The sequence below is a fragment of the Chiloscyllium punctatum genome, chromosome 3 (assembly GCF_047496795.1).
Source record: "Chiloscyllium punctatum isolate Juve2018m chromosome 3, sChiPun1.3, whole genome shotgun sequence".
In the NCBI taxonomy this organism is placed as follows: domain Eukaryota; kingdom Metazoa; phylum Chordata; class Chondrichthyes; order Orectolobiformes; family Hemiscylliidae; genus Chiloscyllium; species Chiloscyllium punctatum.
In genome coordinates, this window is record NC_092741.1 from 158,236,092 (window position 1) to 158,263,706 (window position 27,615).

Here is a 27,615-nt window from a genome sequence, read left to right on the forward strand (position 1 = left end):
AGAACCCACCCCTGACATCTCCCCTATACCTTCCACCCTTCACCTTAAATTTATGTCCCCTTGTAACACTCTGTTGTACCCGGGGAAAAAGTTTCTGACTGTTTACTCTATCTATTCCTCTGATCATCTTATAAACCTCTATCAAGTCACCCCTCATCCTTCGCCGTTCCAACGAGAAAAGGCCGAGAACTCTCAACCTATCCTCGTACGACCTACTCTCCATTCCAGGCAACATCCTGGTAAATCTTCTCTGCACCCTCTCCAAAGCTTCCACATCTTTCCTAAAGTGAGGCAACCAGAACTGCACACAGTACTCCAAATGTGGCCTAACCAAAGTCCTGTACACCTGCAACATCACCTCACGACTCTTGAATTCAATCCCTCTGCTAATGAACGATAATACTCCATAGGCCTTCTTACAAACTCTATCCACCTGAGTGGCAACCTTCAAAGATCTATGTACATAGACCCCAAGATCCCTCTGTTCCTCCACCTGACCAAGAACCCTACCATTAACCCTGTATTCCGCATTCTTATTTGTTCTTCCAAAATGGACAACCTCACACTTGGCAGGGTTGAACTCCATCTGCCACTCCTCAGCCCAGCTCTGCATCATATCTAAGTCCCTCTGCATCCGACAACAGCCCTCCTCACTGTCCACAACTCCACCTATCTTTGTATCATCTGCAAATTTACTGACCCACCCTTCGACTCCCTCATCTAAGTCATTAATAAAAATTACAAACAGCAGAGGACCCAGAACTGATCCCTGCGGAACTCCACTTGTAACTGGACTCCATGCTGAATATTTACCATCTACCACCACTCTCTGACTTCGACCGGTTAGCCAGTTTTCTATCCAATTGGCCAAATTTCCCTCTATCCCATGCCTCCTGACTTTCCGCATAAGCCTACCATGGGGAACCTTATCAAATGCCTTACTAAAATCCATGTACACTACATCCACTGCTCTACCCTCATCCACATGCTTGGTCACCTCCTCGAAGAATTCAATAAGACTTGTAAGGCAAGACCTACCCTTCACAAATCCGTGCTGGCTGTCCCTAATCAAGCAGTGTCTTTCCAGATACTCGTAAATCCTATCCCTCAGTACCCTTTCCATTACTTTGCCTACCACAGAAGTAAGACTAACTGGCCTGTAATTCGTGGGGTTATCCCTATTCCCTTTTTTGAACAGGGGCACAACATTCGCTACTCTCCAGTCCCCTGGTACCACCCCAGTTGCCAGTGAAGACGAGAAGATCATTGCCAACGGTACTGCAATTTCCTCTCTTGCTTCCCACATAATCCTAGGATATATCCCGTCAGGCCCGGGGGACTTGTCTATCCTCAAGTTGTTCAAAATGTCCAACACATCTTCCTTCCTAACAGGTATCTCTTCTAGCTTATCAGTCCGTTTCACACTCTCCTCTTCAACAATACGGTCCCTCTCGTTCGTAAATACTGAAGAGAAGTACTTGTTCAAGACCTCTCCTATCTCTTCCGACTCAATACACAGTCTCCCACCACTGTCCTTGATCGGACCTACCCTCGTTCTCGTCATGCTCAGGTTTCTCACATACGCATAGAATGCCTTGGGGTTATCCTTGATCCTATCCGCCAGGGATTTTTCATGCCCTCTCTTAGCTCTCCTAATCCCTTTCTTCAGGCCCCTTCTGGCTATCCTGTATCCCTCCACTGCTCTGTCTGAACCTTGTTTCCTCAACCTTATGTAAGCCTCCTTCTTCCTCTTTACTAGACATTCAACCTGCCTGGTCAACCAAGGCTCCCTCACACGACCATTTCTTTCCTGCCTGATTGGTACATACATATCAAGGACACGTCGTATCTGCTCCTTGAAAAAGTTCCACATTTCCACCACATCCTTCCCTGACAGCCTATGCTCCCAACGTATGCTCCTCAAATCCTGTCTTACAGCATCGTAATTTCCCTTCCCCCAATTGTAAAAACTTCCTTGTTGTGCGCACCTATCTCTCTCCATAACCAAGGTGAAAGTCACAGAATTGTGGTCGCCATCACCAAAATGTTCACCCACTAACAAGCCCGCCACTTGTCCCGGTTCATTACCGAGTACCAAATCCAATATGGCCCCCCCTCTGGTTGGACAATCTACATACTGCGTTAGAAAAGCTTCCTGGACACACTGCACAAACACCGCCCCATCCAATCTACTTGATCTAAAGAGCTTCCAATCAATATTTGGGAAGTTGAAGTCGCCCATGACTACGACCCTGTGGCTTCTGCACCTTTCCAAAATCTGTTTCCCAATCTGTTTCTCCACATCTCTGCTGCTATTGGGGGGCCTATAATAAACACCCAACAAGGTGACCGCACCTTTCCTATTTCTGACTTCAGCCCATACTACCTCCAGAGGCAGATCCCCCATTCACAAACTATTCACAAGCTTTATTAGTAACTTTGACAAAGGGCTACAGTGCATTGTGGTCAAAATTGCTGATGACACAGAGATCATTGGGAAAACAGGTTGTCAGGATGACACAAGGATGGAGTTTCATGACCAAATTAGACAAATCAGGATAGGAAATGCTATGACTTGGCAGACTGCTGGGCATCTGTCTCAAAAATACCCAGAAAGGTATTAAATTCACATTGACAGTCTTACAAGAGATGTGGCCAATTCTGGGACAGTCAATAGGGAGAGGGTGGCTGACTGCAGGATAATCTGGAAATGGTCCCAATGCTTTCTTTGCTCCATACATTGAATTAGACAGAGGACAGTGAACTCACTGAGTAATATAAGCAGCACTATTACACCTTACTTTGAAATAGCATCTTTATAGTAGTCAGCTCTTCACAAACAAAACCTGAACAAAATCTTTAGGGCAGCTGACCAAATGCTTGATCAAGGAGGGAGCTTTTTACAAAATGACTTAAAAGGAGAATCAAGATACAGAAGGACATCAGGAGGAAATTGAAGATCACAGAATCCAGGCAGCTGAAGGCACAACTTCCAATGTTGGAACAATTAAAATTTCAACATGTCAGAATTTGAGGAGCAGGTCTACCTCTGTGAGCTGCGGAGCTGGGGAGGTTATAAAGATGGGGGAGAAGCAAGGCCATGAACATGAAAGCAAAGTAAAATTGAGGTGTTGCCTAACCAGGTGTCAGTGTGGGATACTGAACAAAAGGATGATAGGTAAACAGGACTCAGTGTGATTTAGGATACAAGCAGATTTGGACAACATTCAGTTTAGAGGGTAGCATATGTGAGGCTAGCCAGGAATACACTGGAATATTCAAGTCTGGAGGTAATGAAGGAATGGATGAGAGTTCAGCATCAGAAGCTGAAACTAGGCGACAGTTACAAAATGGTGAAAGGTTTTCAACATTTTGGAAACTCACCAATTTCACAGATTGGAAGACACTGTGCGTCATAGTCACCTGCTAAAGTCACCTAGTGGCAATCAATGGTGCCCACAATTCTGTAAGAGCTTACACTAAGTTATATACACACACAAATACACAACACAGCAACTGGTCACTCAGTGAACTGGACAATGCTGGCATTTATGCGCACACCAATTTTTCCTTACCCCATTCAAACTCTATCTCTGTTTACTAACCTCACAGTTACCTTTGTGGGATCCCTGACTAAACTCAGCTGTCCTAACACAGACAGTGCCGATGGCTTCTCTTTCATGGGAATGTGGTTCAAATTCCTGATCCTGGCCTGCAGGCCATATGCAGAATGTGAAAACTGTGGTGATCTTTCTGCCATAGTCAAAGCTGTGGAGTTTGTTGGAAATTATAGGAGTAGCACCAGAGCTTTTCCAAAGCTTCATTATTGAATCACTAAGAAATCTTGGAAAATCCACTGAGAAGCTGGATGTGTACAGCTGGATTGTCCTGCTTGATGCATCTACTGTCATTTCTGAACTGAGACAGGTCTGCTGCTCTCCCTTGCTTCAAACCATTCAGACAAAAGTTAGAGTGATTTCACTCTTGATCAACTTCACTCTGACATGGATTACATTTTATTTATAACTGCTGATTAGGAAGATGAACCAGCAGCTTCCTACAACTCAGGTCATTTTTATTCCACCTCAACAAACAAACAATGTCTCCTAATACACCCCTTCCCTCTTTGGAAGGAACATCAGTTCAATAACCAAGGTGGCAATGGGGTAGTGACATTGTCACTAGACTAGTAATTCAGAGTCTCAGGTAATAGTCGAGGGACCTGGGTTAGAATTTTAATACAAAAATGCCTGCAATTAAAAGGCTAATGATGACCACAAAACTGTCATCAATTTTTATAAAGAACCATCTGTTTCATTCATTTCATTCAGTGAAGGAAATCTGTTGCCTGTACCTCATCTGGCTTACATGTGACTCCAGACCCAGAGCACTGTCGTTAACTCTTACTTGCGCTCTGAAATGGCTTAGAAAGCCACTTAGTTGTGCCAAACTGCTGAAAGATTTCTAAAACAAAAGGCAACAACAAAGAGTCCTGCCAATCCTTCAAAGTCCTCCTTGTTCACTTTTGGGTGGGGGGGAAGGGGGCAAGTGTTTAAATTGGGAGGAGGATGTTGTGGAACTTGAAAGGGTTCAAAACAGATTTACAAGGACATTGCCAGGGTTGGAGGATTTGAGCTACAGAGAGAGGATTAATAGGCTGGAGCTGCTTTCCCTGGAGCATCGGAGGCTGAGGGGTGACCTTATAGAGGTTTATAAAATCATGAAGGGCATGGATAGGATAAATAGACAAAGTCTTTTCCCTGGGTGGGGTAGTCCAGAACTAGAGGGCATAGGTTTAGGGTGAGAGAGAAAAATTTAAAAGGGACCTAAGGGGCAAATTTTTCATGCAGAGGGTGATACGTTTATGGAATGAGCTGCCAGAGGATGTGGTGGAGGCTGGTACAATGACAGCATTTTGATTAGATCCCCTATGGTGTGGAAACAGGCCCTTCAGTCCACACTGACCCTCCGAAGAGTAACCCACCCTGACCCACTTCCCTCTGAGTAACGCATCTAACACTATGGGCAATTTAGCTTGGCCAATTCACCTGACCTGCACATCTTTGGACTGTGGGAGGAATTTAAAAGGCATCTGACGGGTATATGATTGGAAGGGTTGAGAGGGATATGGGCCAGGTGCTGGCAGATGGGACTAGATTGGGTTGGGATATCTGGTCGGCATGGACAAGTTGGACCAAAGGGTCTGTTTCCGTGCTGTACATCTCTATGACTCTGTGATAGATGTGCAAGAAATGATGGCCAGCCAGCAAAGCCCACAGCCCACGAGAGAATAAACAAAATCCCTTTTGATTCCTTCTTGCCATCCTAAAAATATGTAAAAGTATTTATTATCCTTTCTTTCATGGTGCTGACTGTATTATTCATAGCATTGATTATGGACAGTAACTGACTGAATGAACTGGAGGCACACATGAAGGTAGCTGCTACGTTACTTGATCTCCAGTCTCAATGATTCCCTAAAAATAGAACAGTGACCAGTTTTACCCTCATTTGATTTAAGTAATTTACGATCAAGTCTCTCGATATCTTGCTTTATTTCAATACCCTGAACCACTGATCACAGTTGTAATCTCTAAAATAACCGCTGATCACACTTATAATCTAAAATTTCTATTTACTTTTGCTGTTTTTCCCCAAATTAAATTTCCATGAATAATTTCCTCACAAACAAATTAAATAAGTTATTGTACAATATTTGAAATCTCTTGGTATATCATCTTTCAACAATTACATTATTTCCTTTTCCAGCTGCTGCTGCATCAACTATATTCAGAGAAAGATTTGACGTTCTTCTCCTGCTCCCTAGTATCTTCATCTCATTTTCTAACATCTGACCTAGAAGCAGCGACCTCTTATTTTTGGACTTATTGCCCACAGTCCTCCTCTGTTCTCCACTGTAATTACCTTTTATCTCCAGCAATATGATTTTATTATGCTCTGTATAGAGTTTCCAAGCATTGTCTACTTTCATGTTCTACTGTTGCCTTTTATTAAAATCGATCTTCTAAAGTTGAAAGGTTCCATTGTAGACACATTTCCTTTCATTCTAAACCAAATATAAAAATGTTGTGATTACTAATGCCAAGATGTTCCTTGAATCGGAGATGTCCTAGTATTTTCTGGTTACTCATGATCAGGTCCCATTGCAAACTTTTCTCATTTGGGTTCATTGGTCAATTGTCTTAAGTAACAATTCAGTATAATGACCAGGATTACATTTGTACTCCTACTGTATCCTTTGGAAAAGTTCCAAACTACCTCTGGTATATTGACATCAACAATAAAAACCCTGCATAAATGTTTCTACCCCTGAATATACAATAAAATATCACGGTCAATTTCCCTCTCCTAATTTTTCGTATTTTTTCATAACTTTCCTGCTTCACCTGCAGTGAGATTGGATCAAACTTGATTGTCCTAGGTCTCTGATCCCTTCTAGTTTGAAGGTTTAATCGTCATTAAAGAGGTTTTGCTCCTGTACATTTACCCAGTATGTACCATGATTGATCCAGGTCTTTATGATGGTCCATGATATCTCATTATTATTCTCCAGAAAGGGATTCTTGTTCACCCATTTTATTCAAACAAATCTAATAATTCACATTACACAAGTAGAAGTAATCATCTCAGACAGTGTTTATTAATTTGACCATTATTTCCTTGTCTTTTCATATACCTTTTGGTTTTACACACTTAGCTCCTGTGGTTGTACATGCTCCTTCACCTTATAGCTCCTTATAACAGTATCACTTCTCCCAACATCACTCTACTCTCCATACTTCTTTTTAATCAATAGCTGCTTTGGGTGCCTTCCCTTCCTACCTTGTTAATTTCAATTCTTCCAAACTATTATCTATCTTCTCTGCTCATGCCCGAAATGTCGATTCTCCTGTTCCTTGGATGCTGCCTGACCTGCTGCGCTTTTCCAGCAACACATTTTCAGCTCTGATCTCCAGCATCTGCAGTCCTCACTTTCTCCTCGAAGGTGCTCTATGAGTCTGAAACATCCTCCTCCAAACTATTCTGAGATTACTAACTAGGGTTTTGCACTACAGTCCAAAAATTAACAAACTTTATTTTTCAAGACATCTATTCTACTTCCTCTGCTGTGAATGATTATGATAATGTACCAACATTTTTTGAAGACTTTCTTGCTTTTCAGAGATCTTCCACCAACTTGGTTATATCTCTACCTTATCACCTTATTAAGGCAATGCATCTTTCAGGACCCCGATTACTTTGGCATATTAGAGACCCTGAATATCTTTAGGGTAATGCAAGAGCTTCAATGTGTCTCCTCAGGATTCTTGCTGCCAATTCAAAATTTGTGGGATCAGGGTGAAGAACCATGATTGAAATCGCATCACAAAACCAGAGGTAAATAATGGTCTGGGTCAACCTAGAGCAAAGCTGTCAATAACAATAAATTCTCCTTACAAAACGGGCAGGTTTAAAAATGAAGAAGGAAAATCTCATGCCCAAATTATTATATATGAATCCCATTTTAGATGGGGCAGGATGGTGGCTCAGTGGTTAGCACTGCTGCCTCACAGCACCAGGGACCCGGATTCGATTCCAGCCTCGGGCGACTGTGTGGAGTTTGCACCTTCTCCCAGTGTATGAGTGGGTTTCCTCCGAGTGCTCCGGTTTCCTCCCACAGTACAAAGATGTGCAGGTCAGATGAATTGGCCATGCTAAATTGCCCGTTGTGTTAGGTGCGCTAGTCAGAGGGAAATGGGACTGGGTGGGTTGCTCTTTGGAGGGTCAGTGTGAACTTGTTGGGCTGAAGGGTCTGTTTCCACACTGGAGGGAATCTAATCTAATCGAGATAGTCAGGTGGACTTGACATGCAAAAGTTGGCCAGGGGACACACCTGATCAATTCATGCCATTGCTACATTGGGCAAAAAGGAGGGCCTGGTGTATAAAAATATCATTTTATATAAGTATTGTATGCAAAATTGAAAAGGCAACTATTTCACGGAAATGACAGTGGGGACAGATTGGCCTCTTAACGTTCTGTAAAACTCTAAGTCTCTCTGAGCAAGGCACTGGAATTAATCGTAAACCTCTTTCAAATAATGGAAAACACATGGCAGCAAAATTCCCTCTTTCTGTAAGAATCTGTGATATGTGGTTCAGTTACACTATTAACTCCAGGAATAAATGACTCCAATCACACTGCTTTTATTTAAAATGCCAGGTGCAGAGTTTCACAGTAATTATTCATATAAAATGCTGAGCTAAATACCACCTTCAATTAGTGAAATATTGCAAGTTTCTGATACTTTTATTATATTTATATTCACCTATATCCTTCCCAGGAATCCCCAGAAAAAACTCATCATTTTTCCATGCACTAAAATCAAACCCTAAACAACATAAGATTGAGTTCAACTTACTGCCTGCTTCTGTTCCTCGTCCTACACAAGTCAGCATTTGGAAAAGGAAAGAGAGAAAGAGAGATAGATTATTAGACATGAGATAGATATCTGCAGTTGTGAAAGGTAAAGAAGAGTATTAGAAAAAAGAAATTGCTGGAAAAACTCAGCAGGTCAGGCAGAATCTGTGGAGCAAAAGCAGATGCTGCCAGACCTGCTGAGTTTTTCCAACAATTTCTGTTTTTGTTTCCTGTATCTGCAGTTCTTTGTTTTATTATATAGAAGGGTATTCAATTGGACTCTGTAATTGGCACAGGCCAACATACAAGGCAACTACATAATTCTTATTCAATAAGCCAGTCAGTGGTATCACTTCGACATCCTTCTGGAACTTTTCTTTCGGCTTTAACATGCTCTGTTATGCCCATCCCTGTCCTCACACAACCTCTTACCCTAACCACCTGCCACCAAAGCTCCAAGTAGTAACCACAAATTGTTCAGTATAATTACAGGACTTGGAACCAGCATCCAGTTTTTCTTCCAATCAACTACCGAGCTATCTTGATGCAACTGCAAGGAGATAACACAAGAGATGTCTAAACATATAGTTATCTGCTCCTTTCTTTCCATGTGAACAAATGTGCAGCCACAAACAGATTCAGGACCACAGTCCTCTAACAGCAGTGTTCTTACATCCTCATGTGACTATTAGCTCATTAAAAATCATTATGATGTACATGTTTATACCCAAAAGTCAAAACCAGATTCATATTTCAGAAAAAAATCACTGATATATAAAGATGAAAGAAGGAATACTAACCCCTCAATGAGCAATTATTGAAAAGTCGATTTAAATGCTTAAGAACCACAGATAACAGGAGAGCCTCAATGCACACTCCAAATGTTGTCAGGTACATGAACCTACAGTCTGTAACCAATATTGGAACACTCTTCACAAATATTTGTGTGTTATTTAAGACAAAATTATTTTTCTCTTGAGGACAACAGAAGGTTTTCGCATAACATAGGATTTCCTTCCTGCCACTTCTTCAATTATACGGAGGATGTGAAAATACACTAAATGCTGTTAGGCACTATCTATGGAAAGGAAGATTATGTTACACATCGATAACTACATTGGCACATTAAACTGAAATTTCAACCCTTTTTCTGAGCTGCTGAGTTTGCGGTATTTTCTGTTTTGATTTTAAATTTCTAGCATTGCCAGTGTTTTGCCCGGATTTACTGTGGGTAAGTCTGATTCACACCATCTTATTTTCATTACCGTATATACTCGTGTAAAAGTCCATTTCATGTAAAAGTTGACCTCTTAATTATGGCCAAATCATCTTGTATCTTCCATATATCACATGTAAAAGTTGACCTTACTATATTACATTATAAATCTCTTACAAAGGAAACTGCATGTTCCCATTAACTCACTTAAACAAAATCACATTCATTCATTCATACTAGTAATTCTCATCACCCTTTGTTTACTACATTCATTCATAACTACTTATCACACTTGGTTTACTACAACATGTTTTGATTGATTGATTCATTCATTCAGACCGTTACTAAGACTATCGGTACGAATCACACTTTGTTCACTCTACATCCAAACGTTAATATCGTTAAAAAGTGAATCATTTTAATTATACCATTATATCTGAATAAAAGTGAGATTTATTAGCTACATACCGGTAGATCTTTAATTCTTTGACAAATTTGTTAATGTTGTTGAGGTTCATAAATGGGAGGGAAACAGAAGAATTTGGTGGCAAAGTTTAAGGCACTTACACATTCAGAATTTAATAAATGTTTCATTTTAAGTGTGCCATTATACCAGGCCATGACCACGTGGAACAGTGTGATTCTGCAGGATTTCAATGAATCTTTGACATGTTAAACTTTCTTACTGGTATGTATGAATAAAATTTCCTCCTAGTAATTCATTCTTGTTTCTCTTACTTTTATCCGGTAATTACGTTTACCATAACTCATTGTGTTTTTCTTCTTTACCTGGGATTAGTTGTGCGATCAAATTGACTTCTGCTAATAATGCGGTTTTTCGAACTGCAGCATGAATTTCAGCCCCTCAAAACTTGTGCCCATGTATTAGTCGACTCTATAAATTGAACCTTTAAAAATAGTCTTAAAAAATTTGACTTTTACATAAATATATGGTAGTTCTTTCTTAATGAACTGAAGCATGATTTCAGCCAATGGCGAAATTGATAAATTCACTTCCTGACGGCCAAGTGTCATGAAATCTGGAAATATTCCAGGTTTTATTCCTGATAGTTACTGATTTGGCCTATACCAGCTGAGGCTGTAGTTTATCAATGAAAACTGGCCTCAATCATCCCAGACTAAAGCAGCATACCTCAGGCAGGGATGCTTTATGTTTTTTTGGCAATGATCTCACCTTTGACTCAGAAAACAGTGGGTTCAAGTGGTATCCTAGAAACGTCTTCACCTAACACAGTGATACTCTCATGTTGCCCTGTGGGGACACTACACTACCACAAGTGCTTTCAGACGTGATTGTAAACCGAGGTCCTATCTGCCCCTTGCTGTAAATAAAGATCCCATGGCATTATCCCAGACAAGTACAGTGCAGTTCTCCCCAGTATTTGGTCAATACTCAGCCACCATACTTGCTTTGCTGATCACCTACATATAAATAAGGTGTAGGAATAGGTCAGTCAGTAACTTTGTGGCTGAACTCTTCTGAAACAACTGGAATAAATACCACTTCAAATGAACGGAATTCAAAACCTGACTGCACTTGATACTCTGTCACATTCCTTATCCTAGTGAATAAATTGACTTCCCTTGCTTATCTCGCAGACAGCAGAATAAAATGTACTTTAAATTATTATGAGACACAGTTCATAACCTTATTTAGTCAACTGGGGTTTGGATGGGAGAAACCAGAGCGAGTGATCAAATTAATCTGATACAGGAAGCTAGTTTGCTGGTGTTGGAAATGGCATTTTGAACTAGCAAGCTGATCTGCAATGTGCTCAGGTTTAACATGTGAAAGTAATTCTGAAAACAGCATATTTAAAAAAGGTTGGCTTGCCAGATGATCAACACCAGAAGATCAACACCAGAAGAGACAGCATGAGACTGATAAATTTGTGAACTTGTGAAAACCATCTATCATTTGGTGATGGGTGTTCCTGTAAATGTCACTGTACTTTATTTGATCAAATAATGAGTCAAAACAGAAACACTGCTTTGCTTTTCTCAGTTTATTTCTAAAAAAACACTTCCGATGAATTTTTGCACTCTGACACACAACAATACTTAAGATTAATGAAAACCCCATGTTGGGCAAGAGGAAACCTATTTTTCAGCAACTATGTCCAAGATATCGTCAATGATTTACAAGTAAAAGCTCATAAGTTTACAATGTTATTGACTCAAAGTAGAAAATAAATTGAATAAACTTGCTAATTCTCAAATGCTATTTTGTTATAGATCTGTGGCATAAAAAATAATTATGGATAACTTTATACAAATTCATGCTCCAGGCATAAAGCTTTGTGTACTGGGAATATAACGGAGGTCGGGCGGGGGGGAAGATATTCTGCTAGATCCTTTAACTTCACAAATTTTACTTACCCTCAGGATTCCCAATTGGTGCACAAGACTCTGCAGAAGTATCAGTTTGTAAACCTTAGCTTCAGATCAAATACTGAAGAAGAAAAACTGTGGAATGGAGTCAAGAAGACCAAGACCATCTCCCAGCTTTGATTCCTTTCTGTGCCAAATGTAACCCTAACCATTTACATAAATGATTTGGATGTGAACATAGAGGTATGGTTAGTAAGTTTGCAGATGACATCAAAATTGGAGGTGTAGTCGATAGTGAAGAAGATTATCTGAGACTACAACTGGACCTTGATCAGATGGACCAATGGGCTGAAGAGTGGCAGATGGAATTTAATTTAGATAAATGTGATGTGCTGTATTTTGGAAAAGCAAATCAAGGCAGGACTTATACACTTAATGGTAAGGTCTTAAGGAGTGTTGCTGAACAAAGAGACATTGGAGTGCAAGTTCATAGCTCCTTGAAAGTGGAGTCACAGGTAGATAGGATAGTGAGGAAGGATTTGGTACGCTTTCCTTTACTGGTCATTGCATTGAGTGCAGAGTTGAGAGGTCATGTTGTGGCTGTACAGGACATTGGTTAAGCCACTTTTGGACAATTCGATGCAAACTTGGTCTCCTTCCTATAGGAAGGACGTTGTGAAACTTGAAAAGTTCAGAAAAGATTTACAAGGATGTTGCTTGGGTTGGAAGATTTGAGCTATAGGAAGAGGCTGAACAGGTTGGGGCTGTTTTCCCTGGAGCATCGGAGGCTGAGGGGTGACCTTATAGAGGTTTATAAAATCATGAGGGGCATGGATAGGATAAATAGACAAGGTGTTTTCCCTGGGCTGGGGGAGTCCAGAACTAGAGGGCATAGGTTTGAGGTGAGGGGGGAAAAGATTTAAAAGGGGCCTAAGTGATAATGTTTTCACACAGAAGGTAGTGTGTGTGTATGGAATGAGCTGCCAGAGGAAGTGGTGGGGGCTGGTACAATTACAGCATTTAAAAGGCATCTGGATGGGTATATGAATAAGAAGGGTTTGGAGGGATGTGGGCCGAATGCTGGCAAATGGGACTAGATTAGTATCGGATATCTGGTCAGTACGGATTTGTTGGACCGAAGGGTCTGTATCCATGCTGTATGACTCTATATCTCTTGGATTGTTGCTTAGTGCTGGGGTGGGGCCACACTGGTTGTGGAAACGAGGTAGGATTCATTCTTCTCTTCACTTTCAGTGACCTATGCTGCAAATTCTGTGTGAACTATGATAACGATGAAGGAAGGTTGAGTGTGATGAGATATTTCCCCCCAGTCTGAGGTTCACACCTGAAAAATAGCTGATAGGTTGGTGTTGGGAGAACTGCTGAGAAATAACCATTGCCTTCAGGAGAACACTGGAACAAAAGTAGGGCATTCAGCCATGCGATTCTTTGGCACCATTTCATATTAAGATAGCCCAAACTCTTCAATGCCTTTTACTTTTATGAGCTTTTCTGCCATTGGTAATTCATTTATCACATCACATATTAGATTCAAGCATTTTCCCTCCTGCAGATGTATGGCTGATAGGTCTGTACTTTCCTGTCTTTTTTCCCCTTGTCCCTTTTTAAAAGTGGTAGGATGAGATTGCAAGTTTCCAATTTCCAGAAATCATTCTAGAATATACTGAATTTTGAAAGATGATTACTAGAGCATCAACCAGCTCCCTCAACATTCTGGGATGCAGTTCATCAGGTCCTGGGAACTTATTTTTCAGCCTCCACTAATTTCAGAACAGGGCTATATAAATATAAGGACATATAAATAACTACAATCTGCAATTGTTACTTTCTCATCAACAGCATACATTTTTGTCTTAGTACATCCTATTTCACAGCAATTCTATATGAATAGGGTGTAGTCAATAAAAACGAAGACTTTATTTTTGAAACACTAGAAAATACAATGAAGATAATTGGATGGCCTACCATGCTATATTTATATTCTTGGCAAAATACAAAACTAAACTTCAATTGAATAAATTATACATGGGTTCTCAACACTAAGTCGGCAATCTCATTCATACCTGACACAGTTTGCACAAAGGGTAAGTTGATCAGAATGCTATAATAAGGGAGGGTCCTCTGAGGTTGTTGAGGAGCATTACTCAATAATTAACCATGACCAGAGAATTGATGCAGCTAGGATGGTGCAAAGGTGCAAAGTCTTGAATTTTCATCATTTACACCATACACTTCAAGCAACTAAAATGCCACCTCAAAACAGATAAATATGTGAATTTTTGTTGAAGACACATTCAAATGATTTAAACGGCATCAATTTCTTGATAGCAGTGAAGCTGTCAGATTTTGAAGCTAAACTCTAGAAGGATTACTATTGGGGAGCTAACTGCATTCCAACCTCGCCATCCAAGTGCCTTCAGGCACTTGAACACATTGATTTCCTGAATCACATATATTGCTGAAATTTAAACGTATATATACCTTAGTGAAGTGGATGTACAAACATACATGAGCAAGATTGCTCACAGAACATATCCAATAATTTAAAATGGAAAGCTACATCCATATTTGTTGATGGTAAGTTGCCTGCGACATCTAAGAAATGACACATTGTTTTGCTAATAGTTTAGCCCGGACCCAGAAAATATAAATGAGGAGAAATACCTCATAACGTCACAGGATTTCTATGTTCGACATTCATCTTAATACATGTGTCACATATAAATCAATAATGAGCAGGGAGGTAAACTACCAACCAGAATCTGAAACTTCATTTTTGTTTTCCAGTCGACTTTCCTGAAGCTGGTGTAACTAATCACACCCAACCTTGTATTCCACTTTACCAGGTGGAGGAGAATTCAGTGGTCATTAATGTTGCTCAAATCATATTTTTCATTGTTTAATCCATCTTTACACAGGAAGTGATCCTGACATCAGTGCCAAATGTGTCCAAGACAGCAAATAACTTTAACAATGCTATGTTTACCACAATATCGTAACACTGTTGAATCATTGGTAACAAGATGAATTTCAATTAATTTGAAAAAATAATTCTAATTTGCAACAGCAAAAATTCTTAACCTCAGAGTCTGTACTGTTTTCCTGATCCAATTTAAGAATTGCAGCTTAGAAATGTAGCAGGGAAGGATGCAGATAAAGTGAGTGTTTCATCAATAGAAGGACTAAACTGTGACAGAGATGGTGATGTTTCAGAGGTAGAAGCAGGCAGCCTTGGGTGATGGAGAGAGTATAGTGATGAGAAATTTACCAATGGTTCAAACAGGATGTTGAATAGTGAACAGTCTTGACTCAGTGACCAAAGAGCAAGACAAAATTAATGGAGGCTGATGAAACTGGTTCTGATCTATCCAATGTTTAACAAGAGGAAACAGTCCCTCATTTAACTACTTCCCTAACACTTTCAGCTGAAATGGAAGCACCATTGGAAAGTTTCCAATGATTACAATCTTTATCATTAACATCTGATCAGTCCTTTAATGGGATTACTGGTGTAAACAGGGAACTGCGACAAATAGCTCACCTTATGATTCCCCAACATATCTCTGCCACATGAAAGACTCAAATAAGGAGTGCGATGGAATAGCCACCATCTGCAGAAGTAACCTCATTCAAGAAACCACAGGTCATCCACAATAGATGGTGGGCATTGCTCCACAGCCTCGCCCAGCTCTGTGCATTTTACAGCTGGGATCTTGGCTTGAGAAGGAGGGCAATAGTAAGCTCATGTGAATACTATTATGTCTAATTTCCCTGGCAAACAATGTTCCTGACTGGTTTTTTGAGTGCATAGGTAATGCCTTTAAATTGCCAATCCCTTTAAATGTCCATATGGAGCTGTGCAAGTACAGTCATACAAATAGTCTGACTTCCGTACAACAATATCCAGGGGTTGCCACGTGGCCTGGAGGAAACATTGCCTCTGAATCATAGTCCATTGAAACTTGAACAAGTATTGTTATTCTATCCATGCTAACAGATCAAAATCTCTTCCCCTTCTTCTTAAACAGGTGCTCCGGATCAAGGATGGAATTGTTCTGCTCTGTAGGTCCTAAGGACACTGAATTCACACACCAGGTAGGCAGGCAGGCAGGCAGGCAATGCTTGCTAAATCTAGGATTGGATGCTCAAACTTTCAGACTCTCCTTCCGCTGTTTGCACTTGTCCCCCATCTGGACCTGCTGGAGTCACGTGAAACTATTGCAGATTTTTGTTCTTCAATTGGGCAATCTTCAGCAAAAGATTCCCATCAGTCACTGGGGAGGTACCATGTCATCAGGATTTGAGGACGTCCTTGAAGTGATTCTCTCCTCTGGTGATAACTGTTTAAAGCAGCTTGGAATGGGAGAGCTTGTTGTGAGAGTACTGTGTTAGGTATATGGATGATGTGGCCTACTCAATTCAGCTCCATGATTTAACCTGTTCTTCAATGGAGACCCAAGGGGGGACACTGATATTGGAGTACCAACTTTGCTGTTAAGTTGGCAGGGTTTTTACAGATGCACCATGTCGAATATTTGGTCAAGATTTAAGGTCTGTACTCTCCTTGTCCATTTCTCTGGCACGTACAGGATAATAGGTTAAGGTAACTGTTCTATATACCATGTGCTTGGTGCTAAGTTGAGGAATTTGTCATCAGGCACTCTTTTTCTCAGAAGTTTGTGCTGGCACACTGGAGGCAATGTTAAATTTCAGTCACGATATGGAGATGTCGGTGTTGGACTGGGGTGTACAAAGTTAAAAATCACACAACACCCCAGGTTATAGTCCAACAGGTTTAATTGAAAGCACTAGCTTTCGGAGCGACGCTCCTTCATCAGGTGGTAGTGCAGGGCTCGATCGTAACACAGAATCTATAGCAAAAATTTACAGTGTGATGTAACTGAAATTATATATTGAAAAATTGATTGTCTGTTAAGCCTTTCATCTGTTAGAATACAGTGATAGTTTCACTTCTTTCATGTGTAAATCACAAAACCTTTTTTTTTAAAAAAGTTGCATTCTCGGGTTAGCTGTTAACAATGGTGATAGCTAGACAATATGTTGAAGGTGTTAGTCCCCTGTGTTCTCTGTCTATGACCTGATGTTTAGATTGACTCTAATCTAAAAGGTGAGATAACGGAGTTTTACATAAATTCATGCAGTTTTTGAGCAAAGTACAATGAAACTCTGCAAGTACAAATTCACCCCACAAAATGTGTGCATGTGGGTCTTTGTCTGTCTGTGTGTGTGTGTCAGTTTGGGGTGGGGGTTGTGAGTGTGAGAAAGTGTGTGTGTAGTGAGTGCAGAGTGTCTTAGGTCTGTGAGGGGGTGCATGTGTGAGTGTGTGTGTCTATAAGGGTATGTGTGGGGGTCTGTGTGCGTGTCTGTGTGTAGGAATATCTGTGTGTGTGTGTGTGTAGGAGTATCTGTGTGTGTGTGTAGTGCAATGGTGGTCACCTGTAATGTGACATGAACCCAAGGTCCCGGTTGAGGCCCTCCCAATGGGGACCGAACTTAGCTATCAGCCTCTGCTCGGCCACTTTCCTCTGCTCCCTGGCCCGAAGTCCACCTTGGAGGATGGTCACCCGAAGGTCCGAGGCTGAATGTCCTGGACCACTGAAGTGTTCCCCAAATGGGAGGGAACCCTCCTGTCTGTTGATTGTTGTGCGGTGCCCATTCATCCGTTGTCGTAGCCTTTGCTTGGTTTCCCCAATGTACCATGCCTCCGGGCATCCTTGCCTGCAGCGTATAAGATAGACAACGTTGGCTGAGTCACATGAGTACCTGCCATGTACAAGGTGGGAGGTGTTCCCACGCGTAATGGTGGTATCTATGTCCACAATCTGACACGTCTTGCAGCGTCCACCGTGACAGGGTTATATGGAGTTGTCCCAAGAGCCGGGCAGTTTGCTACAAACAATGATCTGTTTGAGGTTTGGCGGTTGTTTAAAGGCAAGTAGTGGAGGTGTGGGGAAGGTCTTGGTGAGGTGCTCATCCTCATTGATAATGTGTTGCAGGCCACGAAGAACATGGCATAATTTTTCAGCTCCTGGGAAGTACTGAACAACGAAGGGTACCCTGTCAGTTGCAGCACGTGTCTGTCTCCTGAGGAGGTCATTACGGTTCCTTGCTGTGGCACGTCGGAACTGGCGGTCGATGAGTTGAGTATCGTACCCCATTCTTGTGAGGGCATCCTTGAGTACTTCCAGGTGTCCGTCACGTTCCTCCTCATCTGAGCAGATCCGGTGTATGCGTGGGGCTTGTCCATAGGGAATGGCTGTTTTAATATGTTTTGGGTGGAAGCTGGAGAAGTGTAGCATTGTGAGGTTGTCTGTGGGTTTGTGGTAGAGCGTGGTGCTGAGGTGTCCGTCCTTGATGGAGACGCACGTGTCCAAGAATGAGACAGATAGTCGAGAGTAGTCCATGGTGAGTTTGATGGTGGGATGAAACTTGTTGATGTCACTGTGTAGTTTTATCAGTGACTCCTCACCATGGGTCCAGAGGAAGAAAATGTCATCAATGTACCTGGTGTACAATGTTGGTTAGAGATCCTGCATTGAGAAGAAGTCTTGTTCGAACCTGTGCATAAAAATGTTGGCATATTGGGGTGTACGGGGGGGGTGGGTGGGGGGGTGGGTTGTGTTGTGTTTGGGAGGTGAGGCTTTGCTGTTTGGATGTTTAGCCGAAACCCCATTTTCTCCACCACTTCCTGAGTGTGTGTTGGCAATGGTTTAGAGCCTTCAACTCTGAGTGCATGAGCACAAAAGCATCATCAGCCGACTGAATCAGAATGGCAGAGAGCAGGATGGTCTTGGCTCTGGACTGAAGGCAGCAAGGTTGAACGTGATCCTGCTTATCTGGCTGGAAGCCCTTTCCAGTGTGAAGCTTCGTAGAGGTGAACAAGATGATGTGATGTTTGTACTGACCTTACATCTACAGCGGATCCATTAGTGAGGATGGTGGCATGCCTGTGGTTCTGCGGCAGGCGGAGAATCCTATCCCTAGCCTTTCAGTCCAGGGCTCCTTCTGGGTAATGAGTCATTATCAAGAGAAATAATTCAAGACTGGGCATGTCCTCCTGTGGTATCACCTCCTTCTCTCCATCGTAAGTTCAGAAGTGGGGATGTTTACTGAGGACTGCTCAATATTTCACACCATCCACAATTCCTCAGATACTGAAGCTGTCCCATATCCAAATGCAACAGGAAATTGGAGAGATCTGGACCTCCTGACAAATCACTAAAGATTTGTGCCACACAAGTGCCAGGCAATTACTGTTTCCAGCAAGGTGGAGTCTAATGATTAAAACCTCTACATTTAATATCATCATAGTCATCATCCTTGGAGTGGGGAGTGGGGTCACTGGATTGGACTGAATTAGTTAAATAAGTTCTGAGGACGTGTCACTGGACCTGAAATATTAACTCTGATTTCTCTCCACAGGCTGCTTCAAGACCTGTTGAGATTTTCCAGCAATTTGTGTTTTTGTTAGTTAAGTAAGTATTATATCTACAAGAGTAGGCCAGAGGCTAGGAATACTGCAGCAAATAACTCACCTCCTGATACCCCAAGGCTTGAATACCATCTACAAGGCACAGGGCAGGAGTGTGATGATACACTCTCTGCCAGCTTTCCCTCTAATTTTCTTACCATCTGCAGCAGCCTCCAAGGTCCAGGCATGAGCACCAACATATGGAATTGACCTCAATGCCACAATCACTGTGTATGGAACATCAGAGCATCCCCACATGGCTCTAGCTCCGACTACACTCAACAAGCTCAATACCATGAGGACAAAGCAGCCCACTTGATTGGCACATCTACAAACACTCTCAGAAAGCATCTTCCAAACCCACAACCACTCCCACCCTGAAGCACAAGGATAGCTATTGCATGAAAACACTATCACCAGCAATTAACTGTACAGTATCCTGATGGAGAACTTTATTACGATTCTTTCACTGTCACTGGGTCAAAATCCTGGACCTCCCTAAGGGACACTGTGGGTCTACCTGTAGCACATGGACTACAGCGGGTCAAGAAGGCAGCTCACCCCCACCATCTCAAGGGCAACTAGGGATGGGCAATAAATGCTGGGCTAACTAGCGACATCCATATCCCATTAATGAATAAAGAACGACCAGGAAAATCACCATCAGCTCTTCCACTTGGTTTCATCCAATTAACAGTTATGTTATGTTGCCGCCAGTTCCATTGTTGAGGAATGGTAAATACAATCCCAGAGTCTCACCAAACAAATTAAATGAAAACTGACACTATTATGAAAGCAGCAATACGACAAGGATTGCACTTGTTCAAGACAATCAACCACCTAATAGGAAATAAATATCTCCCTATCTAAATCGCCAAGACCAGAAGAACAAATCCATGCTGATGCTAGGGTATGCATAACTGATAAAGCAAAGTGAATATATCGGCAGCTTCTCGCACTGTTCTTTATCTTTCACAGGCCTGTGACATCAAAATCCACAACACTTCAAGAAGCAAACAGCTTCATGGGGATTATTGTTGGTAATCCCAATCCAAATTTATTTAAAGGATCATTCTTAACAACAGAGACTTTTACTTAGGCAATCATAACAGCTTCTCCAAAGGAAACATTCCCTGTGATATTTTGTGGGGGGTTTACTCTAACACAGCCAGGAGCTGAGAGAATCCTTGGGGAAATAGTTTCAGCTGGAATTACACAAAACTGCTGTGAAATTTTAATGGCATTAACACACCAACACTGAATGTCTGTGCATTTTTAATCTTTTAATTACATCTGATTTGATGTAGACTTCAGGGTTCAAACATTTGTCACCAACATTGCACGCTTTTTCTTAATAGAAAACATTGCTGCATGATGAGAACAGAGAGCTGGAACCTGATAAAGTTATGTTTGGAAAAGGTATAAAGATGAGATAGCAAGGTTTGGGGATTGAGGTGAAATCATGAAAGATTGAATTCTGGCTTTTTTTCTGCTGTATCCTGCTAAATACCAAATCCTTGAAATTGCTCAGGTGATTCAGCACTTTCCTGACCTGGAGGGTGACATACTAAAAGGAACTTGGGTAGCTTCCTCTAGCGGTTACTGTCAGATCCCACCTGCCACCACCCCCCACCCCCCCCATCCCCCAGACATCGCCTGATGACTGCACAACTGTATTTTGCAAGCTAACGGGCTGGGGGTGGAGGGTTTGTCTCAGTGTGAATCACGTCCTGCTGTTTCATGATGCAGGGTCTTACAACAATTCATCAGAAAGAAACTACCCCTGAGGGGTTGAAGAGTTCCTCTCATCGCAGAGGACACATAAAAACACAAACCTGAAAAGGCCTGTGTAATTATTTTTGCAATTACAATGGAATGAATTAATAATGGGAACTGTAAATAGGTAAACAAATTACATGAGAGCAAAGAACAATGCCAAATGAGAATAACAAATGAAATAAAAGCCACCATCCACCCTGGGAGGTGAGGATCCAGTCTACACTGCAGCAGAAAACCAATCTTACCTTCAGCAGCTTCATTAATCCTTCAAGCTGCACCATCAGCTCACGACGACTCTCCTGTAAGGCTGACATCCGCTGCTCCAGCTCGTCTTTTCTTTGCCTGTTGAACGAACAAACAAAAGAAATTAAGCTTCGTCTCTCTCTCTCTCTCTCCGAAAACACGGGGGAATTCAAGCACTCAGACTGTCTGCTTCGCTATGTCACTGTATCAGTGCCCCACTGCAGCACAAACAAAATAATGCTTTTCACCAAAACAGCCAGTGTTTGGTGAACATGCATGTATTAAAGACAAATTGTACCTTAAAATAATGTCATTGTTTTAAAATGCCCTTCACATTTACACTCCATCAATAAATTGACATTTTAAATGACGCAGCTCATTGTCCTGAGTTAACCAGCAGCAATCTCTCATTGATGTTGGCCTGAGGGAGACCTTTCATAGGTGTGCAGGTAATGAATGATGAGCTTCAAAAAGAAATTCCTTTCGAAAGAAAAATGCAAAGGATGGGGTAGAGGTAATGGAAAGACAATTGCTTTCTCTCTCAAATATCAGGGTGCAAAGAATGAGCTGGTCGGTTACTTATTCCTGAGGGGAGATTACTGATAAAAATCTGAGGTCACTGGTCAAACTGTCTGGAGTGTGGATCTGAACACCAATTCTAAATGAGAGTTGATTATCAGTGCTGGGTGGTACTTAGCTCATTTCTCTGAAAAATTGCTCTCAAAACCTCTACATTCAAAATTGAGTTGAAAAACACCTACTCATTTTAGACTCATAGAAAAACAACTACAAACAATGTAATCGAATGATTTTGTTTAGCAAAATAAATATTTTTTCAGTGTCTTTCACATAGACATTTTAAATTGTGAATGGCTGTAAATAATAGATTTATTAACAGACTGGATTCCTGCTGGGTTGCAGAGAGTTATTTCTACCAGCCCTATCTGTGGTCACACACTCACAAATGCTGGCTGTTTGCTGATCTTTTACCTTTTTCTCATAAAACAATACTGCTGGGATTCATCACTTTTCTGCTTCATCTCAAAACAGTCCACGTTTCACTCACAAACAGATCAACCAAAAAGAAATTACATTATAGCAACTGCACAGCACCTGTAACTCCAGAAAAAAATGTAACTTCTAAAACAAACTAAGGATTTAACTGTTATTGATTACACTTGTGTTTGAGTCAATTGTGAAACTCTGTGGGCCAAATGTTCATTTAGGACATTGTGAAACCCAAACTATACACTTCAACACCACTATTGGTGTTGAGATTTCAGTGCATTTTCTGAGCTGTGATGGAGTGGTTTGAGGTCTACCTCAGTTTGCAAACACAAGCTCCCAAAATTGTTTCTCTTTCTATCAATCTCATGTCTCACCTCCCTTATGGCCAACTGCTTCCACATTTCAGTGCATGCCCCCTCAGATCACCCATTATACTCCATGCCCCATTCTCCTCACAATGTTGTTTGAATCCCTACAGTGTGGAAACAGGACCTTCGGCCCAACAAGTCCACACCGACCCTACAAAGATTAACCCACCCAGACCCATTCTCATCCTATTACTCTACATTTATCCCTGACTACTGCACCTAACCTACACATCCCTGAACACTATGTGTAACTTAGCATGGCCAATCCACCTAATCTGCACATCTTTGGATTGGGGGAGGAAACCCACACAGACACGGGGAGACTGTGCAAACACCACACAGACAGTCAACAGAGGGTGGAATCGAACCCGGGTCTCTGGTGCTGTGAGGCAGCAGTGTTAACCACTGAGCCACTGTGCCGCCCAAGTGTTCTTGACCTAGTTTGAAGTCCTTGCGAAATAGAACCAGCAACAGACAAACCAAAATATAACAATAGCTGTTTTCTTCATAAATAGTCCCTCCATGTTTTGAGCTGCTGTTCCTTAAAGCTCCATCCGTTGTTCCATATGGCAGCTATAGTCGTTCGCTATATGTCAACAGCAGTTTCAAAAACAGGACAATAATACAGCTATGTATCCTCCATGGAATCTCAGGTCATCAACATGAATCCTCAGAGTCACTCACCAGCGAGCACTCCACACATTCCATAAGAGGTATACAATACTGATAGGGATTACTTTAAAATCATCTTCAAATCTTTGAAAAACTTCAAAACTCTAACAATTTAAAAAAAAACCTAAATGCAGACACACGATCATGGATAAAGACATTTAAGGGAAAAACAAAAGTATAATCTTTCAGGCACCTTTTTGGTTTGCAAACAAACCAAGAAACAGCAAAGAAACATTGTGCTGTTAAAGGCATTTGAAAGGTTCAAAAATGATAAGACTACAAGCTGAGGTTAGGCATTTGAAATTCAGCCAAGCATTCACGATGGAGCATTTGTCATCACAGAGTTGTAGAGCAGATGGCTATTTCTATGTCCTAGCAGATTACCTGTCAATCAAAGAGAGGAGAGGAGAGTAGCTGCAAAATGCTGTTTCTCCAAACAGAAGCAGGTGAAGACAGATCTGGCAGACCAATTAAATCATGGCAAAAAAAAAAGACACAACAGTCCCTTTTTACTGTTTTTATTGGATTGTTGCATTGGAGAAATACTACAATGTATGTGAACAACCACACATTGATGGTCAATGTAAGGACCAACTTATCTTTAATGGGCAGATTGCAATTATAACACCACTGCATCAGAAACACATTTACAATAATACAATACCTAATAATGGCATTTGAAGGTGTGAAAGAGTTGACATTTAACAAGCTCCAAACCCCTCAGCAGGCTTTCCATTTTCTTCACAAAGTCTCAATTGTGGCACGGTTTTAATGGGCTTCGGAACCCTCACATGATCACATAAAATTTAGGGCAAGCTTTCACAGTCTATTTAACATGGAGGACCTGATATCAGCAGAGGCAGATGGATCTCATGCACAGAAGAACTGAAATCAGGAACAGGCTATTTGATAAAATCATGATGGATCAGGATGTGGCCTCAAATCCATCGTAGACATTCGTCATCTGAACCCAAAATGTTAGCATTGATTTCTCTCCACAGATGTTGCCAGGCCTGCTGGGCTTTTCCAGCAATTTTTCTTTTGCTTTAGAAAGAGAAAGTTATTTGATATGGGCCATGATAAACATACCAGTACAGGGAGAAATAGAGAATATGAATCTAAACACCTTCCAACACATAAAACTGGAATTTACAAAGAGATTTAAAAAGACTAAAAACTCTGTATCTGAATGTACGTGGCATTCAAATCAAGATAGCTAAACTGAGAGGGCAAATATAAATGAATAAGTATGATCTGGTAGCTTTAACAAAGACATGTTTGTAGGATGATACAGATGTGGACCTGAATGTTGAAGGGTACATGATATTTAGGAATGACTGAAAAAGGTGAAAGGGTGGCTTTGTCAGTTAATAATGATATTAGCATAATACACCAAGGTGTGGAATTAGAAATGGTAAAAGCAAGATATCGTTTTTTGAGAATAATATATACACCCCAACAGTAACCGTTGAGTAGGATCTATCATAAAGGAAGGAATTATGAGAACTTGTCAGAAAGACACAGTAATAATCTTTTTAATTTACACATCAAATGGAAAAGACAGATGCACCTAGAACGAGGGGTCAGTGTTTTCAGAATAGCTTCTTGGAAAAACATTTTTGGCAGCTGAACTGAGAGCAGGGAAGGAGAGCACGAGCAGGAAGGTACAGCCCACTCAACAGCTGACAAAGGGAACATATTCAAACCTGTTATTGTAGAGATTATAGAGGGGAATTGGATAAGTTCAAGGTAATCAGGCAGAGTCAACAGCATCTTGACAAAGAAAAATCATGTTTGACCAATTTATTAGAGTTCATGCAGAAATAACATCTGCTGCAGTAAAGGAGAAGTGATACGTGTATGGTGCTTAGATTTCCAGAAGATGTTTGAAAATATGCCACATCAAAGGTTATGGAAGAAAATGAAAGTGCATGTTGAAGGGGATAGATAGAAGATTGACTGGTTCACCGAGAGGAGAGGAGGTGCAAATCAATCTTTTTCAGTTTGGCAAGATGTAAGAAGTGGTGTGCCACAGGGATTGGTGCGAGGACTAAGTTGTTTACAATTTATCTCAATGACTTAGATGTAGATACAGTTGATATGGTTATCCTTGTGCTGTTAGCAAATTTGACAAATAGCAAAGTCAGTTGTATAGAAGACAAAAAGATTACAAAAAGTTATTGATAAATTAAGTCAGCAAAGTCGTGGCAAAATACATATAATGAGGGAAATTGTGAAATTGTCCACTTTGGCAGGAAGAATTAAAAAGTTGCATATCTTCTAATAGATGAGAAATGGTAGAGCTCTGAGATGCAGAAAAATCAGGGTGTTCTCACACATGAATTACAGAAGGTTCGTACACAGATAGAGCAAGTAACAAGGAAAGTGATTAGAATGTCTTCATGTATCACAACAGAGACTGAATACAAAAGTAAGGAATTATGCCTCAGTTTGAGTTTGCATCTGGAGTACTTTGTAAAAAAATCAGCCACCTTATTTAAGGAAGGATGTTAATGAATTGGAGGTAGTTCGGAAAAAATTTACCAGAATGGGATGGTTGTCATAGGAGGACAGGTTAGACTTCTACCTGCTGGAATTTGGAAGAAGAGACAATTTAGTTGAAAGATGTAAGAACCCACAGGGGCTTGACAAGGTGGGATGTGGGGAGGATGCTCCCTCTTACAGAGCCACTGCTTAAATAAAGCTGGGCTCACCCATTTAAAACAGAAATTAGGTTAAGGGTTTTCTCTCAGAGTGTCATCAGTCTTCAGAATTTTTCCTGAAAAGATGGTATAAACAGATTCCTTGAACATTTTTGAGGCTGAGGCAAATAGATTCTTGTTTAGTAAGGGCTGCAAGATTATTATGGGGAGCTGGGAAAGTTGATTTCATGTTCCATTTAGATCAGCCATAAGCTTATTGAATTGTGGAGCATGGCCAACGGACTGACTGCCCTCCTCCTGCTTCTGATTCGGACTTTGGATGTTTTTCTGACAAGCCTGTCCCCAGATATACCCACTCTCTTTTCCATTAATAAAGAGATACCTGTCATAGGATCTCTACTCCTTTAATGTTATCAGGTAGCCACCTTCTTTTGTGAAATCGCAGCCAAAATGCATGTTTCACTATAAGCAGTATTATCTGCACATAGTCCACTTGCATCAGAACAGGGGAGAGACAACACAGGCTGGTTGGCAGCTTTGCTCTACCTATTCATTAGTATAAAGCAATGTGGGTTCAATGTTTCCTCTGACTGAAGTTACCATGAAGGATTCTGCTTCTCAATCTCTCCCCTTATCCAAGGCATGGCAACCCTCAGATTAAACTTACCACCAGTTGTCTCTCTGCAATGAGAGAGCAGACTTGTGGTCCTCTGAGACTATGACAACTTTACCTTTTTAGTAAGATCATGAGGAGAAAGTGAGGATGGCAGATGCTGGAGAGTCAGGGTCAAAATGTGACTCAGTGGAAAAGCACAGCAGGTCAGGAGGATCAATGCTTTTGGGCTTTAGTGTGATCCTGATTTGAGCTCAATGAAATCTGGACAATATCTGTCTGTAACAGGAATCAGCTCTGCTCCTACTAGGTGTAACCTTTTCTTCTTTATTTTATCCAGCGTTTTTTAGAAGTTTCCCGTCAAAGTTCTGGTTTTGAGGAAAGGTTCTGAAATAAGTCCAGAGAGGCCGGTGTCCCATCTCCAAGTCCACCTTTATTTATACGTGCGCAGTCCTTGGCACTGATCCAGCACCCTCAGACCAAACAGGGTATCTGACATGCCGGTTTATATCGGTCAGCCAGGGCTCCCTGATTGGACCAGGTTAACTCTGATTCTATGACGTCTATCTGGCTGACCTCATTACAATCACTACAGGTTCAACCCAAACTTTAACCTGTCTTTTATTCGCTTGCTTGGATGTTTGTATACGTATCATTTCACTGTTTCCAGTTTTTTTTTGTAGACTTTGAACATTTCCAGTTTTATCTGTCTTTTAATTTGGACAGTTCTCCATGCCATCAACTATGGAAGTTGCTGTTCCCTTATT

The 27,615-nt window shown here is 41.1% G+C and overlaps 1 protein-coding gene across 14 annotated transcripts in view; it reads right to left on the reverse strand.

Annotated features, from left to right (window-relative positions):
• dtnba (dystrobrevin, beta a) overlaps nucleotides 1-27,615 on the reverse strand; it is a 516,323-nt gene that overhangs the window by 114,251 nt on the left and 374,457 nt on the right. For 11 of the 14 annotated variants that reach the window (XM_072563143.1, XM_072563151.1, XM_072563170.1 and 8 more), the window contains 2 exons: nucleotides 21,527-21,623; nucleotides 8,423-8,443 (listed from right to left, as the gene is read on the reverse strand). In XM_072563143.1, coding sequence (XP_072419244.1) covers nucleotides 8,423-8,443; nucleotides 21,527-21,623 — 118 coding nt within the window. The remainder of the gene's footprint in view (nucleotides 1-8,422; nucleotides 8,444-21,526; nucleotides 21,624-27,615) is intronic. The other 3 variants (XM_072563188.1, XM_072563138.1, XM_072563203.1) reach the window with 1 other exon arrangement.